The sequence below is a fragment of the Conger conger genome, chromosome 3 (assembly GCF_963514075.1).
Source record: "Conger conger chromosome 3, fConCon1.1, whole genome shotgun sequence".
NCBI classification, from domain to species: Eukaryota; Metazoa; Chordata; class Actinopteri; order Anguilliformes; family Congridae; genus Conger; species Conger conger.
In genome coordinates this window covers 39,998,088-40,013,994 of record NC_083762.1, presented here as the reverse complement: position 1 = coordinate 40,013,994, position 15,907 = coordinate 39,998,088, and the positions used below count along the sequence as shown (strand labels likewise).

The 15,907-nt window shown below is 41.8% G+C and overlaps 1 protein-coding gene across 2 annotated transcripts in view; it reads left to right on the top strand.

The window, feature by feature from the left end:
- Positions 1-236: 236 nt before the first annotated feature.
- The window catches only part of pla2r1 (phospholipase A2 receptor 1), a 44,347-nt gene continuing 28,676 nt past the window's right edge, over positions 237-15,907 (top strand). Inside the window, exons 1-8 of one of the 2 annotated variants that reach the window (XM_061234833.1) lie at positions 237-475; positions 9,492-9,872; positions 10,263-10,436; positions 11,142-11,306; positions 11,986-12,099; positions 12,647-12,796; positions 14,707-14,895; positions 15,641-15,795. In XM_061234833.1, the coding sequence (XP_061090817.1) occupies positions 334-475; positions 9,492-9,872; positions 10,263-10,436; positions 11,142-11,306; positions 11,986-12,099; positions 12,647-12,796; positions 14,707-14,895; positions 15,641-15,795 (1,470 nt within the window). In that variant the 5' untranslated portion in view covers positions 237-333. Of the gene's footprint in view, positions 476-9,491; positions 9,873-10,262; positions 10,437-11,141; positions 11,307-11,985; positions 12,100-12,646; positions 12,797-14,706; positions 14,896-15,634; positions 15,796-15,907 lie in introns of both variants that reach the window. The other variant, XM_061234831.1, reaches the window with a different exon arrangement.

Genomic DNA, 15,907 nt, shown 5'->3' with positions numbered 1-15,907 from the left:
TAACTACTTCACGGCGCAAAATGTGCCATTCTTGATTCAGTAATCAGAGACTTTATGTGTTGCTTACGTAACATTCCTCGGGAACAGACATTAACAGTAAGTTTTTGGTGAATTTATAATGAATTTGAATACCGGGACCAGGTTTTCAGTATAGCCAAATGGTGAATCCCGCCCAGCACTAGATACTCGTCTGGAAAAGAAATATTCTGCCCCTTACAGCCCCGCTGAGAGTGAAACGGTGACGGAGCAAATCCGAAAACTAGCAAAACAGCACACAACGAGATTTTGGTCTCTCGGAAAGCTCCTGTCTTCTCAAAGTTTTTTATCAGGGAAATGCGGTCATATTGTTTATACCATTTTGATGTTGGAACGGTGGGAGTACTTATAGTTTTCTGCATTTTGCTGTTTGCGAAAAGCTGCTACAGTGACGCCGACGATGTGGTTTTGGAGAAAACCCAACTTTCCGAACTATACAGTAAGTTTAGTCGGCCTGCACATAACATGATCACTGTGCGCATAGGATTTTCAGAACAAAAAGTATGTGTGCGCTGTTTTCTTTTTCCGTGTCAGCTGGAAAAAATCGGCTGCGTAAAAGCGTGTGTTGGATAAATCCGTATCATTAATAGTAAACGAATTGGATATCCACGTTCTCCGATTTATTTATCTTTTGATCTTAATGGTTAGCTATAGTGGCGTATCGAAGCACAAGTTTGTACTTGTGTATGAATAGCCTACATTATTCAACGTGGAGTTCCGTAAATTCTCCAAAAACCCAGGAGGAGTTTATACATTATACATTTACATTGATTTATCAGTCTTATCCAGAGCAATGTATGTTGCAGAACATATTTCAAATGTATCCAACTTTGAACTAACAGAAATGCTTTAAGATACCTAGGCAATGGGGTTTTTGAAAATAAAATCGTATAACATTTTAAAACTAGTTCATACTACAAACCCTACTCTGCTTCACGCCTATACACTGAAAGAGCCTGAAAGAACACTTGGGAAAGATGATACTCTGTATCAGGTACTCTGTATTCAAAAGATCCCACTGGCACATTTTGGTGATATTCCAGAACATTCATGTATCAAAGGTTTTAAATAATTCCAGCAAGGAACACAACATACCAGCTTAATCATAGTTCCGAAAGTCTCCAGTTGAGTCTGGCCTTATTTAATATTTTCACATATTGAAAGGCTCATTACATTATGCAATTATTCTGTCAGCGACACCTGCTTATCTGAGGCTGTTTGTAGCCAATACCTCTGTGACCCTTGACTGTTTTGTGCAGTTTCTCAAATGATCAATTGTGTGTTTGTACACTATTAGAAAAAAAGGCTCCATACGGGTTATTTGGCTTGTCTTCATAGTCTTAGGCTTGTCTTAATTTTTCATGCAACCATCTATGGTATGTGTCATAAGTGTGTAAGCTCCCTAAATGAACAATTTTTCTGAATACAGAACCCTGAAAGTAGACAGGGTTCTGCTACGGAGACACTGTGGGGCCTTTTGGAACCTTTTCTTCTGAGAGTCTAGTGTTTTTGCCGTGGGGTTTTATGTACCTCCCTTCACCTTTTTTATTCTGTGATATGCATGATCATATTCAGTCATAAGTACACTCACCGAGCACTTTATTAGGCACATTTTTATTTTATTTCACCTATCTATAAATGTGATTATCTAACCAGCCAATCGTGAGGCAGCAGTGCAATGCATACAATCATGTAGATACGGGTCAGGAGCTTTAGTTAATGTTCACATCACACATACTAGTCTCTAGAGTTTGCAAACGATGGTGCAAAAAAACAACAAAAATCCAGTGAGCAGCAGTTCTGCAGACAGAAATGCCTTGTGAGAGACGTCAGATGAGAATGACCAGACTGGTCAAAGCTGACAGGAAGGTGACAGTAACACAAATAACCACACATTACAACAGTGGTATGCAGAAGAGCATCTCAGAACACACAACGTAAGTGCTCACTGAGTGTATGTTGTCCATATACTAACTCTCCTTGTCTTTATTATCTTCATAATTGTTCGCTTGCTGCTATAGCATATGCCCTTTGAGTTGAGTTGATGCACAGAGTACGATATGGGATTCTATTATTAAGTTCTTAATAAAGAGCCATATTCCTGTACTGTATTTGTATATTGTATGTTCTGTAATGGGGGATTTGTGACTTTGACTGTATGGAGTCATATTGATGTCAGTAGTGGTGGTGAATGTGGCAACAAGTGGAGTTAGCTAGAGTTCACCAGAGGATACTGTTCTGTGGGTTCCAGTGGCTGGAAACTGCCAGGATGGAGATAATTGGTTGGGAAATTCATATTGCATCCTGGATGAGGTTTAAGCCGACTGCAATGTTAGTGGTTGGACTGATAAAGCAATCCATGCACTGTTTACCAAAGCCAGGCACTGGCACAGTCTGGATCTTCTGTGATCCTGAATCTCACCTCGATGGCATGCAGGATCGGGACCCAAGATTTGACACTAAGCCAATTGCCAGGGGACTTTTGCTGTTAACCTCACATCCTTGTGAAGCATGATTGCCTGTGAGGCAGTCTACGGATGGCTCATGCTGCTATCTTTTGTACAGCCCCTCATTACTGATAACAACACAGAACGTGCCTGACACCTCCGTCTTTACAAGCCAGGCATCACTGTCTGGGTGTGTGGAATTCACGCAAGGAGCGGTCAGCCTAAAGTCCTTTCGTAAGGCTATGACAGGCTGCGATTTCCTGGAGGCAGACCAGACTAGCCATGGTGCAAAAAGCTCACGGCACGCCTTGGAGGAGTTAATCGCATCGTTGCAGTCACTGGGGAGGACATTCACTTTACTGGAGGTGGTACAGCAATGACAGTTGGCTAACATCCGTGATTACCTTTATTCACTTAACTAGATGCTGCTTGGGAAAAGGCATGAGAAGAGGCTGCTGTGGGGGTTATCCAGACATATACCAGCTGGCCGAGGCCAGTTTATAATGGATTTTTTTTCAATGGATTTTTTTGCATCATGTATTGAAACGCACCTCACCCATTTTCCTGGGTCTGTTTACTGGGTCTATTTTACTTGTATGAAGAATGGGTTCAGGACAGTTATGTAGTAATTTATTGCTCTTTGGCTGCTACTGTTGAAATTGAGTCAACGGTGTAAGTCTGCAATTGTTGTTTAGCCTTTCTGTTTAGCTACCAGAATTCAAAACAAGCAGGAACGTTTTTTGACTGAGTGATCACCACCACCACCAGGTGTTAGGATGGAAAACATAATACTGGAAGCAACACAGATGGAGGCGTCAGACTATGACTGAATTACACGGTGGAATTGTGTTTTTACTGAGGCACGAGAAATAGACCATTTTCTTGGTCAATGCCAATAGTGTTTTCAGCATTTTTAAGACAACTGGATCAGTTAGTATCAATCAAAATCAACCCTTTGTTTACATTCAGTTTATTTTTTCAAATTGAGCACAGTTAAGCTCATCAGGTCCTTCTGTACTTTTTCTACTTCCTTCAGGTCAATTTAAGGTTAATATTTCTCCAGGAAGAACCAGTCTTTTTAGGTGCAGGGTGTCATCTTGTGATGATCTTTTAGAAATGCAGTTAGACTACCCATATTGACCATATGGCTTCCAGACAGGACCCAGGACTCATCTGAAACGTCTCTCGAGGTTCTCTGGCGAATTGTACAGTGCTACGTGCGTCCGCTTCTCTGTAGTTCATGCGCGTTCGCATATTTCACAGCAAAGGCCTTGACAACAGCGAACTGGCCAAGACCACCTTAGGTTCTCACGATAGGCTCCGCACCAAATAAACACAAAGAACCTGGGGGCGTCCCAGCTGTGCTGCATTGTGTGTACAGAGAAGGTCAGGCGAGGTAGTCATGACCCAAGCATGAGGGGGGCAAAATAGCTGGCAGGCCCAAGCTTGTTCGCATGGTTGCTCACTGAGCTCATGAACCGTTTGTACTGTGTGCATTAGTTAGTCAGCAGTAATATAGAAAAGTTATGGAACAAAACTAGTTCTGCATTAGCTATCCACATGCAACATAAATGTTACATTTTTTTTATAGCAAATGGTTAATCGATTTTTACTGACACTGGAGACTGATTTATTATTTGACCTTGTTGTCCATTGGTATTTTTTGGTTTTATCACACATTTTCCGTTTTGTTTTACCAAATCATTACGCTAACGTAAAAGACATTCACTTGAATTCAAAGCAATGTCACAATTTACACAATTAAACCCAAGTACTGAAATACAAAGATCCTTTTTGATATGCTGACTGTTCTTTGGTTTGAATAAATGTGCTGAATATTGGCTTAAATATGAATTCAAGTGTTCTTTTTTAGAGACTTTTAGAGACTTTAGTTACGGATAAATGTTGATTTCATCCATAGTTATAGTCAGCTTATCCTTACTGATACATGTTTTCTTTAAAGTAGAACTCTGCAAGCAGCTAATTATCTGTACATAGAGGACTTTAGTTACTACTTTGAATTGTGCTCTCCAATGCAAGTTCACAAAGCCCTCTTAAAGAGTGTAGGGTTTTTTGAGATGTGGGATATTGAGTTTCATTCCAGTGAAGAATAAAATGGGTGTGATATCTTTCTATCTGCCTCTTCTTTTGTCCATCATGTCCAACAGTCGACCGAGTTTGAATGGCCCTGTGGGTTTGATAACCCACTCCCTTCCCTGTCATCAGTTTGAATAAAGAGGTAAATGCCAAATGACCCTCGGCACTTCAAAACACAGTGAATATTGTATACAGCTGTACAACGATACATGTCCACAGTGACTGCCTATGCCTGCAGTTCACATCTGTCAAGAACTGGAGGCATGTTGGCTGTTTTGTGACCATGAAAATCACTTTAATTTCTGATAACAGAACAGCTTCTTCAGCAAAAGAGCAAATCTTGTATTATATGATTTATTTAGAAAGCAGTCACCCTTTATCACAGCAACATACCCAAATAGTTTTTTATACTACTGTTTATACAGATGGATTTATCCTGAAGCAGGTCACATTACGTACACTCAATTTACAGATTTACAATGAGTTTTAATTTAGGAATAAAAATGAATAAATAAAACAATAGAGTTATTTAGAGTTATTTATATGTTAGTTATCTATAGTTGTTCACACTCTTGATAAAAGTCAACATTGAAGGTTGTATAAAAGAGCAGTATATGTAATGAGCTATATTGTATGCTCAAAAATGTGAAAGGTTATATTCTTCAAAAAAGATGTGTCACAGTTATGTGGACCATTAAAAATCCCTACATTTTCATCAAGTTCAACAAGTTCATGTCAATCTCAGGTCAGCTTCCCACCTGTTAGGAACCTCCTAATTCTCCATTCTCTGTTTGGAGCCCTAGGAGAGGGCTCAGTCATGGCTAAGAGATAAGATACAGAGAAGAGGAACTTGTAAGTGTGTGTGTGTGTGTGTGTGTGTGTCTGTATGTGTGTGTGTGTATGTGGGTGTGTATGTGTGTGTGTGTGTGTCAACAGGGGTGTCCTGGTAAACCCCACACTGGCAGTTATCATACTCATAGGTTCCTGTACCTTAAATTGGCACTATGTTTGATATTCTGCGTCAGGCCATAGCAAAATAAAGCGGAAGCCAGAGTGTGAATATGTGTACCGAGATGTAATTGTGTATGGTCTGATCTTTAATGCAATGGGGATCAATTGTGAGGGGTCATATTTCCAAAAGTAAACATACTTTGAGTGGTATTTTATTTATAAATGAGAGTCATCTGAGAACACTTTCTCATTGTGTGAAGATAAACATGACACAAATAACATGAGGCATTTTTTGACACATTTTGACCTGTTAGAAATTTCACCCAACCCTCAACTTCAGATGTGTTGAAGTTACAGCCTAAATCAATTTTTCTAGAAATAATTTGCTTTGGTACTCAGTGGGTTTTGGTTATTCAGCACTTCCAACTATCCTAACTTCATGCATCTTCCACTTATAACACCCCTTTTACCTAAAATGGAAGAGTCTGTTTACTGTTACCAGTATAGCTACTGTGGACTATTCCACTTTTTAAATGGGGTGTAAGCTCTTACTGCATAAATCCTTGATCAATTTAAACAAAATAATCTGTTAATTCAGTATTATTGTTTTGGTATCACTCCAACTGCTACTTTATTAAAAGTATGATTTGATATGACATTTGTATACACATCAATCCAAGAATGTAAATAAAATACACCATCTTTGTATAAGTTAGATATTTGTATAAATTAGATATTGTAATGTATGTCTATGTATATTTTCTGTATTGTATGTATTAGAAGTATATTAGAAATATATAATGAATAAAATGTTATTTCATTTCATTTTATTGTTATTAATTCTATTGACCTCTTGCACTGTTGTATTTCTTCTCAAATATTTAATGCTTCTGTACACATTTATTTGTGTAAAAGGTGAATGAAATGAGTTATAGCCTAGTGGTTAAGGTACATGACTGGGACTCGCATGGTTTGTGGTTTGATCCCCAGTGTAGCCACAATAAGATCCACACCGCCATTGGGCCCTTAACCCTGCATTGCTCCAGGGGAGGATTGTCTTCCGCTCTGGATAAGAACTGCCAAATGCCATTAATTTAATGTACTATAAAGAAAGGATGCATGATTGATGTTTAAACTTGCAACATATGAATGTTTTATAATACAAGTCATTTCTTGATGCTGTGATTTCTTTTTTACATTACATTACATTAATGGCATTTGGCAGACGGTCTTATCCAGAGCGACGTACAGTTTTGAATGAATCCCCTGAACAGTTCTATTTTATAAACCATAGAACCCTGTTAACAGATCATTTTTTAAAGTTCATCAAGGATGTATGCAGTAATAGATTAAACCCTGTTTAAGAAGTGGAATATTCTACAGCAGCTATAATGGCATTTGGACTCCTCCATTTTAGATTATAGGAGTGTTATAGGTATGTTAGGCTGTATGAAGTTCGGATAGTCTTCACAAAGTTATTGACCTCTAAATATCACATTTCGTGCCAGAACATGTTTTTCATTGTGACACTTGGCAAACTTTAAATGGCTCTACAAGGTGTGAAGCTCCAGTTTTCAGGAATGCAATATCTCACAATTGCCTACGAACACAGAGGAAAGGAGACAAATCCAATAGGTGCTGTGGTGCAACCTCCGGAAGTTAGCATGGAATAGCCCATGTGTTGTATTGTCGATTGGCCTGACCCAATAAAAATATATATTATTGGGAAGAAATCTGTATTCTTTGGATCCTCTCTGATCCAAGAGAAGAGTGTATGCTTTTCTTTTAGTTTAGAGTTTTAAGTTAAAAGTTCAAGTTGGAAATTGGCATCTGAGTCCTGCATCTCGGTTTGGCCTACATTTCATCCCTTGCCTTTTTGGAATATTCTGTCTGTTTGGAATGTCTTTTGGTTTTTTTTTACTTTGATTTTGGCTTCATTGGGACTATTTTGGGAGAGACAAGCTGTGGTTTGGTATTTTCTTTCATTCATTTATTTTGTGACTGTAATCTGTCAGTGTCTGTAACATATTTTTGTTTAAGGTAGTTGACCTGAAGCCTTCTTTCGGCTTAAGACACTTGTTGTAATTTAATAGATTTCTTCATTTTAATCTGGTTGTGAGTTGTACTTTTTGATAAAGGTTGATCCAACGGCCTATCAAAGAATTTGGTGATTTAATAGATCTGTGATACCTTTGACAATAATTTACAAATTACATCAGATATATTTATTTTGCATGTTGGATGCAAGTGAGGAGTTTTAACTGTCGATGCACCTGTGTTTGGTCTTCTTATTTAGTCTTCTGCTACTGTAGCCTATCCACTTAAGAGGTTTGATGCGTTGTGTGTTCAGAGATGCTCTTCTGCATACTACTGTTGTAATGCGTGGTTATTCGCGTTACAATTTGCGTGACCTTCCTGTCAGTTTCCTTCTCCTCTGACCTCTTTCATTAACAATGTGTTTCTGCCTGCAGAACTGCTGCTCACTGGATGTTTTTTGTTTTTTGCACCATTCTCTGCAAACTCTGAGACTGTTGTGCGTGAAAATCCCAGGAGATCAACAGTTCAATCCACCCTGTCTGGCACCAACAGTCATTCCACAAGTCACTTAGATCACATTTCTTCCCCATTCTGAGACCGTCTGAAAAACAGCTGAACCTCTTGACCATGCTGCATGCTTTATGTATTCAGTCATTACCACATGATTGGCTGATTAAATATTTGCATTAACAAGCTGATGTACAGATCTACCTAATAAACTGATCATTGAGTGTATGTGCATATGTAAGTAATGTAAATAACTATAATAACACACATTTCAAGTCAGACATAAAATCTGTATTGACAACAACGGCAAGATTGTATGGGGGTGGTCTGGAACCCCTCACCACCCCCACCTCCCTCCTCAGCTTCTCCTAAAATATACCACCCACAAGTAGATTGTATTGGAAATATACACAGCCAGGTTAACCACTGTGGTATAAAAGATATTTTTGGATTCAAAGAAAAATTCAGGGGCCGTAGTTCTACAAATCTCCAAGTCTCCAACTCTACTGCGATTTCCGTGCCAGTAGGCTTTTTGGCAGGGTATGTTTTTGCCAGAGGAAAGCAGTGAGGGCAATGAAGAAAAACAAACTGTATGTAGTTTTCTAAATGGCATTGGAACTTCATTGGAACCAGGTGTTATGGTCAGATGGCATGGCCAAAATGGAACTGTGTTTGCATTGGAAGAAGGATACATGTTGACAAGGACATCATACATACGGTGAACTATGGTGGATCACTGATGTCATGGGCTAGTTTTGCATCTACTATTGCTGGAGCTCCTGTTGAGGTCAATGGAATCATGAACTCTCGCATGTACAAAGACATGTTGGCCAGAAGCCTGGTTTCCTCTGCCAGGAAGCTCAAACTTGGCTGCAAATTAATCTTTCTGAAAGACAATAATCCAAGCCTCAAAATCAGCAAATAAATGATTGATGAACATTAACTGAAGCTCCATGAACTAGAAGCATACTGCACAACCTAATGTTGAATTAGGCTACAATATACTATGTCTACATTTTGTTTATTTGCATTGCATACAACTAGTCTGAACACTAGTTACATAGTTGAAGTTTGTACACACTTTATCTTTGATAGACACATGTTCAAATGAACATTTTCCTGTAAGTGAAGATGGCTGTATACAGTATGAAAGTATTTGTATTTAAATATGAATGACTCCTTTATAGTTACTGTCTATGCTTTTATATGTCTGTGTAGGGATGAGGAGTGTATTTGCCCTAATTCTGCCTGATATAACCCTTATCCGTTTATGTCACCTCTTCTATCCTGCTATCGCTCAAAACTGAATGGAAAAACAGTTGTGTCTTGACTGAAGGATTTCACTATTTCAGATGCATACACATTAGTATTTAAAATGTGCAAGAATTTGACCAATTTTACTGTTTGGCATTTTAGGTCAAGGTACTTTCATTCTGGAGAGCGTTCAGCTCAACCGTTGTGTCAGCTTGGACCAGTCCAACCTGGTTCTGGAGAGCTGCGAGAAGCCGACCCGGTCCATGCTGTGGAAGTGGGTGTCCCGCCACCGCCTCTTCAACCTGGGCAGCAGCCTGTGTCTGGGGCTGAACACCAGCGACCCCCTGCAGCCGCTGGGCACCTACGAGTGCGACGTGCCCCTCCGGACCCTGTGGTGGCGCTGCAGCGGGAACACCCTGTTTGGGGCGCACCAGCTGAAGCTGGCCGTCACCGGAAGCCTCGTGGTGGCCAAGAGGTCCGCTTACCACCAGTGGAGGAGGTTCTCCACCTCCGGGGAGGGGCCCTGCGCATACCCTTACGAAGGCGAGTCGGCGAAGGGGCTCGTCGGACTGTCGGCTGTGTTTTACGGGCGTCTGTCGGAAATAAGCACTCGCGTGCATCCGCGCATACTCGCACATACACGCTGTCTCTCACAGTCACACACTCTCTTTCTCTCTCGCTCACAGTTCGATCGCTGGGTGAATCATGCACTTGCTTTGGATTCTAATATTTCCTTCGCTTTACAAGGGTTGTCTGGTGTATTGGAACCTATAAAAAAAGGGCAAATCCTGCCTTCTGGTTCTCTTGGTTGGCTCAGTTGCACCAGGCAAGATCAATCGAGCACAGAAAAGTATTTATATCCAAAACAATTACGTAATTGACCCAGGTCTGCTATGCACACGGCTGGTGCTAATTGAGACGTGTTTGTTGCAGAGATCCACACTCTCTTGGGCAATGCGCACGGCATGCCCTGCGCTCTGCCCTTTAAGTACAATAACAAGTGGTACTCCGAGTGCACTGCCGAGGGCCGGGAGGACCATCGTCACTGGTGCGCCACCACCAGCCGCTACGACCAGGATGAGAAATGGGGCTTCTGTCCAACTCCAGGTACACACCCACATTCATGCAGAAATACACACTCGCATGCATCCACACATACTCACACACACGTCTACACTCTCACAAATGCACACACTCTCTTTCTCTCTCACTCACAGTTTGATCGCTGGGTAGAGCATTGTCACTTTATCCCAGATGATCAAGTCATTGTGCTCTTACCTATCACTGGTTTACCTTTCCAAGTATTGCTGATGGTCCACACCAGCAATCATGAAATCCGGACCTTGAATCCAAATCCGGCCCCGGTTTTCTTTTCTCCCAGATAGTTAGCTGAACAATTAGTAATCACACCTGATTGGTCTTCACACCTGACTCCCAGGTAAAGGGAGGGTGGAAAACCAGCAGTTCAGTTCAGTTGATGATTCCTGGTGTACACCGACCTTACCCTTCTGCAGTCTCTATGGAGCCCGAACCAGCACTAATGCGGTGGTGTCCTTTTCTGAAAGGTTGCCACCTCGGTATTCAACATATAAAGGGGTGTGATAGTATTTTGGAAGATGCCTTGTCACTGGCACCGACCCCATAGTTTTTTGCCTGCTTCTCTCTGCCCCTCAGCCCTGATCCTTTTCCCCTACATTCCTTTCCCCTACCGCACAGACCATCAGACGCAGAAATGAGGAGGAGCCATGTGTTGCTTACTGGAAGAGGTCAATGTCCACCGTCAGTCCACTCTGCTTTTGTTGTGAATTTCAGAGTCTGGCTGCGGCATGTTCTGGGATGTGAACCAGGAAACGAAAGCCTGTTACCAGTTCAACCTGTATACCATCGTGACATGGAGCCAGGCACACTCCTCATGCAAAGCTCAGGGAGGCAACCTGCTGAGCATCACTGACCTGGTGGAGCAGAGGTACATAACAGGTACAGAGAGCTCAAACCACATCACAACCTGAAGGCAGTAGCCTTGATGCCTCACTTCCTTGCTGCCTGACTAGTGCACTGTCCTTCAAAGGCGTCTTCAGAGGTGCTTAGGCAGCATGTAATGAGACGCACTTTGAAGGCAGGAAGCTGAGTCAAAGTAACTAGGTGATGCGTGATTACTAGCAATTTAGCTGTCTAGTTCATGGAAAGCTCACAGAGGCTTAAAAAGATTAAATATCTCATTTCGGTGTATTATGTAATTAAAATGTAGATCAAAAAAAAAATCAAGATCGCTGTATACCTCCACTTGTGGATGAGCTCTTTTCCGGTTCTGTGCACTTCTGTGGTTCCATGCTAACTCTGCCACTGTTTTTCAGCCGCCAATAATTTAATAGAAGTAAGAAGGTTAATCACTAAGAATTAGGGGATATCATACCCAGCGAAGCATACATTGATGCTGCCTTTCAAATCGTCCGAACGGAGGCACCATTTTAGTTTTTACTTTCGAATGGGATGGGACTCGATGCCTTCCTGCCTTAGAAGGCAGAATTGTTTGTCTTTGAGATGCAGCCACAGTGCTCAATGTCTGACCTTTGAACTCTACCATCAATCACTGGGACCAGAGCTGCTTGCAGTCCCCTTTCCTGGCTCAAGCTTTGCTTGCTCTCTCTCTCTCCAGAGAGGCTGAATGAAGTGGGGGTGATCGTGTGGATCGGTCTGAACCATCTGGAGGAGAGGGCAGGCTGGCAGTGGTCAGATGGAGCGCCCCTAGTCCTGGTCAACTTCGTCGCAGGTGACCCATGTTTTTCATATGGCACACAAAATGAACATCATGGATTATTTGAATTGAAATGTGAAGGCATCAGTCTGACACATGTTGGTTGGGAATTATATTTTGTTTTGGAAATGTTTAACAGTAAATATGTAAACCAAATATTGTATTGTGCTGTACCTTTCCAATAATCGTTGAATTAAAAGAACTGAAAGGGAAAATATGCTAGCAGCATTTACCCCCTCTGAAGTATTGGCATAACATTATTTTGTGCTTGTGTTTCACATGTAAGGTTGTCATATAAGTGGAGGAGTATTTCCCTAAATAGGGACGTCCATGTCAAACCTGGGTCAAATACGCAATTTGGTTGGATTCATATTCTTTTATGTGCTCAATTGACCTTGCCTGGTGTAATTGAGTCAACCAAGAGGACCAGAAGGCAGAACATGGACTTTTTCAGAGTATTTCAGAAGTTCCATACTCAGTAAAGCTCAGTAAAGCATAGAAAAAGGTTTGAATCCAACACAATTACGCATTTGACCCAGGTCTGGTCCACGCCCTTTTGCAGGCATCTCGGGCGTGTTGGGCCAGGAGAGCAGGCAGTGCGGCGTGTATAACTCAGCCTCGGGGCACCAGTGGCAGAGCTTGGACTGCGAGTCGGCGCTGCCTTACATCTGCAAGAAAACCCCCAATGACAGCCGGACAGCCGAGCCCTTCGGTAACCCCGCCCGACATTCCATCTGTGTCGCTCATCTTTTACTCACAATAGGAAAAGTAAACCTTGCATTGTGTTCCTCTGTTTGCACACATGCTGGTGTGATTCACGGGGGAAACCTGGCTTTGGTCGTGTGGTAGGGAACGTGTGAATAAGGGGGAAAGGGTGAAAAGTGTGAATAAGGGTGAAAGGGTGAAATGTGTCAGTAAGGGTGAAAGGGTGAATGTGTGAATAAGGGTGAAAGGGTGAAATGTGTCAGTAAGGGTGAAATGGTGAAATGTGTCAGTAAGGGTGAAAGGGTGAATGTGTGAATAAGGGTGAAAGGTTGAAATGTGTCAGTAAGGGTGAAAGGGTGAAATGTGTCAGTAAGGGTGAAAGGGTGAATTGTGTGAATACGGGTGAAAGGGTGAAATGTGTGAATAGGGGTTAGGTGTCATCCTCACATTCAGAACAGGCCAGGGTCTGAGCTTGTGACCTTCCGGTGCCCCCAATGCCCTGAACCAGGGGCCTGCAATGTCGGTCCTGGGGGAACGCTGTGTATGCTGGTTTTCGTTTCAACCACAATTGCAATCCCAGAGTTTCATCAATCTGTTAATTGTTCTTAATTAGGTGCTTTTAATGTTATGAGGTATTATTTACCCTCTTAAGCCACATTATGTCAGAAATAGCTACAGTATGCATGTCACGAAGAATAAAAGTCCTATGTTCACACTGTGCTTACTGTGCTATATTGCAAGCAACTGCGTGAAAAGAGATGACAAAAATGTAAACTGATCAAGTTCAGGACTACAACACTAGGTTCCTACTTAGATTCTCACCAACACGTGTTAATTAATTCATCATTTTTTCCACCCTTAACCCCTTAAGTCGCACCAGCCTGTATTCGGGCTGGAGTGGGATTTTTTTGCATTCATTCCATTTTTCACGGTGCAATTTTCAATCACTTTCGTCACAGCATATACCGTTAAAAAAGTAAGGGTTAACACTCATGCTTCTATCTGTAAGAACTATTGGGGTGGACCTCACCTTCTCTGCATTTTGAAAATCTACAAGCTGCACTAATCAGGGTCATGTCAGGGTCCTTTTTAAGTCTAAATAGAAGACACTACATTTGCAGGCTATGAAAGAAATCGCTTAGCTGAGTGAATAGTTCTGAGGAGGACAGTGAAAACACATTTGACTCCACTATAGAGGGCATTTTCAGTGACGTGTCCCCATTTTATATCAGTGAGCATCTAAATACATTATCAAAATCTTTCATTATTATGCTGTATGTTTAGAAATAAGGAGCAGGCCTGCTTTTGAGTCATACATGGCATGTGAAATTGTGGGATGTGTTTGACTTGTTGTTGGGGGTTTGGTATTTGACAAAAACTTCAGTCAACAGACCTCAATCAATATATTAATATACAAGATCTCATTATTGCTATTATTGTACTTATTTCTGTATAATCTTTTGGACCTGCTGACTTAGCTGATGCTTTATTCCAAAGCGACTTAGAGTTGATTAGATTACACAAGGCACAACCCCCCCTGGAACAATATGGGGTTTAGGGTCTTGCTCAAGGGCCCAACAGCTGTGCCGATCTTATCTAGCTATCATATCTACACTGGAGCCTGAACCACCAACCTTCCAGGTCCCAGTCATGTACCTTAGCCACTGATCAGTTAAATAACCTCTTATGTAACCTAGTTCATGGCATTATAGTACAATAAGCACAATGTGAACGTTAGAATTTTATTCTTTATGACATAGCTATTTCTGACATAATGTGATTGAAGACGGTAAATAACCCTACTTAGCATGAACAGCACCTAGTCAAGAAGAATGAACAGACTGTTAAAATTGTTGAAATTCTGGGATTTCAATCGCGGCGGGAATGAAAAGCCCTAACCGCCTTGCTGCCCTGTAGAGCACTGGCAGTACTATCGCACGGTGTGCGCCGCCGGCTGGGTGCCCCACAACCGCTTCTGCTACCAGGTCCTGTCGGAGCCGCGGAGCTGGGCGGAGTCGTCCGCCTCCTGCCGGGCCGTAGGAGCCAACCTGACCAGCCTCCACTCCCTGGCAGACATGGAGCTTCTCCTCAGTCTGCTCAGCAACTGTGAGTGCCCTGTACTCCCGCCCCACTCTAGACACACTCCACATTTTGTCCCTACCGAAGCGTAACCAATTTTCTTCAGGGACATAACTTGGTTAAATTCATTTTCAATGCAACTGAAGTTATTGGATGAGAGAAACAAACTTGCTTTCAGTTCAACGTCACCATGTGAGTGATGCTGTCGTTCTCATGTTTGTTTCATACTTTTTAAATGTCATTTTTGTTTACTTTATTTAATTTTATGTACCCTAGCCTGCCTAGAGATGGACATAGTAGCTACTCAGCTGCTGCCAAATGTAATTTGGTCATTGAAGCTAACATAATGGTCTGATATCACAAACAGAACCCTGTAGTTCACGTATGTTGTGAAGTTAGAATGCCTGAAGTTGGCTCCGACAGGGCTTACTGTAAGGCTGACTGCACAGAGGCCTTTTCAAGGCCTTCTTCCTATTACACCGAGGCATAAAACCTACAGCTGGTGGAGAGCAGATATAGGAAGTTAAGAATGCTCTAATCGTAAGGGAAGGTGAAATTACATATCTGCTGCACAGCTTATTTTTTAATACTGAGATACAGCAATGGTGCATATGGTTTGACACATTCACAGCAAACATTCAAGGGGCCCCCTCAAATTCAGACACATTAAAGGGAACACCGCGCTGAAGTCAGACGTGCTACGTCATGCCCCAGCATGCATTGTTGCAGTGTTTGATAACTCGCCGCATGTGTGGTCTGATGGAAGTTTCAGGCTCTGGATCAGAAGTGTGGATCGGTCTGAACAACCAGACCTCACCTGCCTTCGAGTGGTCGGATGGCTTGCCTGTGGACTTCACTCCCTGGCACAGATGGGAGCCCAATCTCCGCCAAAATCTCACACGGTTTTGTGTCAAAGCAAACAAGGATGTACGAGGCTTTTGGTTTTCACATCCTCTATTAAAAACTTTCACCTCTGTTCAGAAAGGGAAAGTGTGTCTGTGCATATAATCTAACATGGGCATTGTGAGTAATTGCAGTT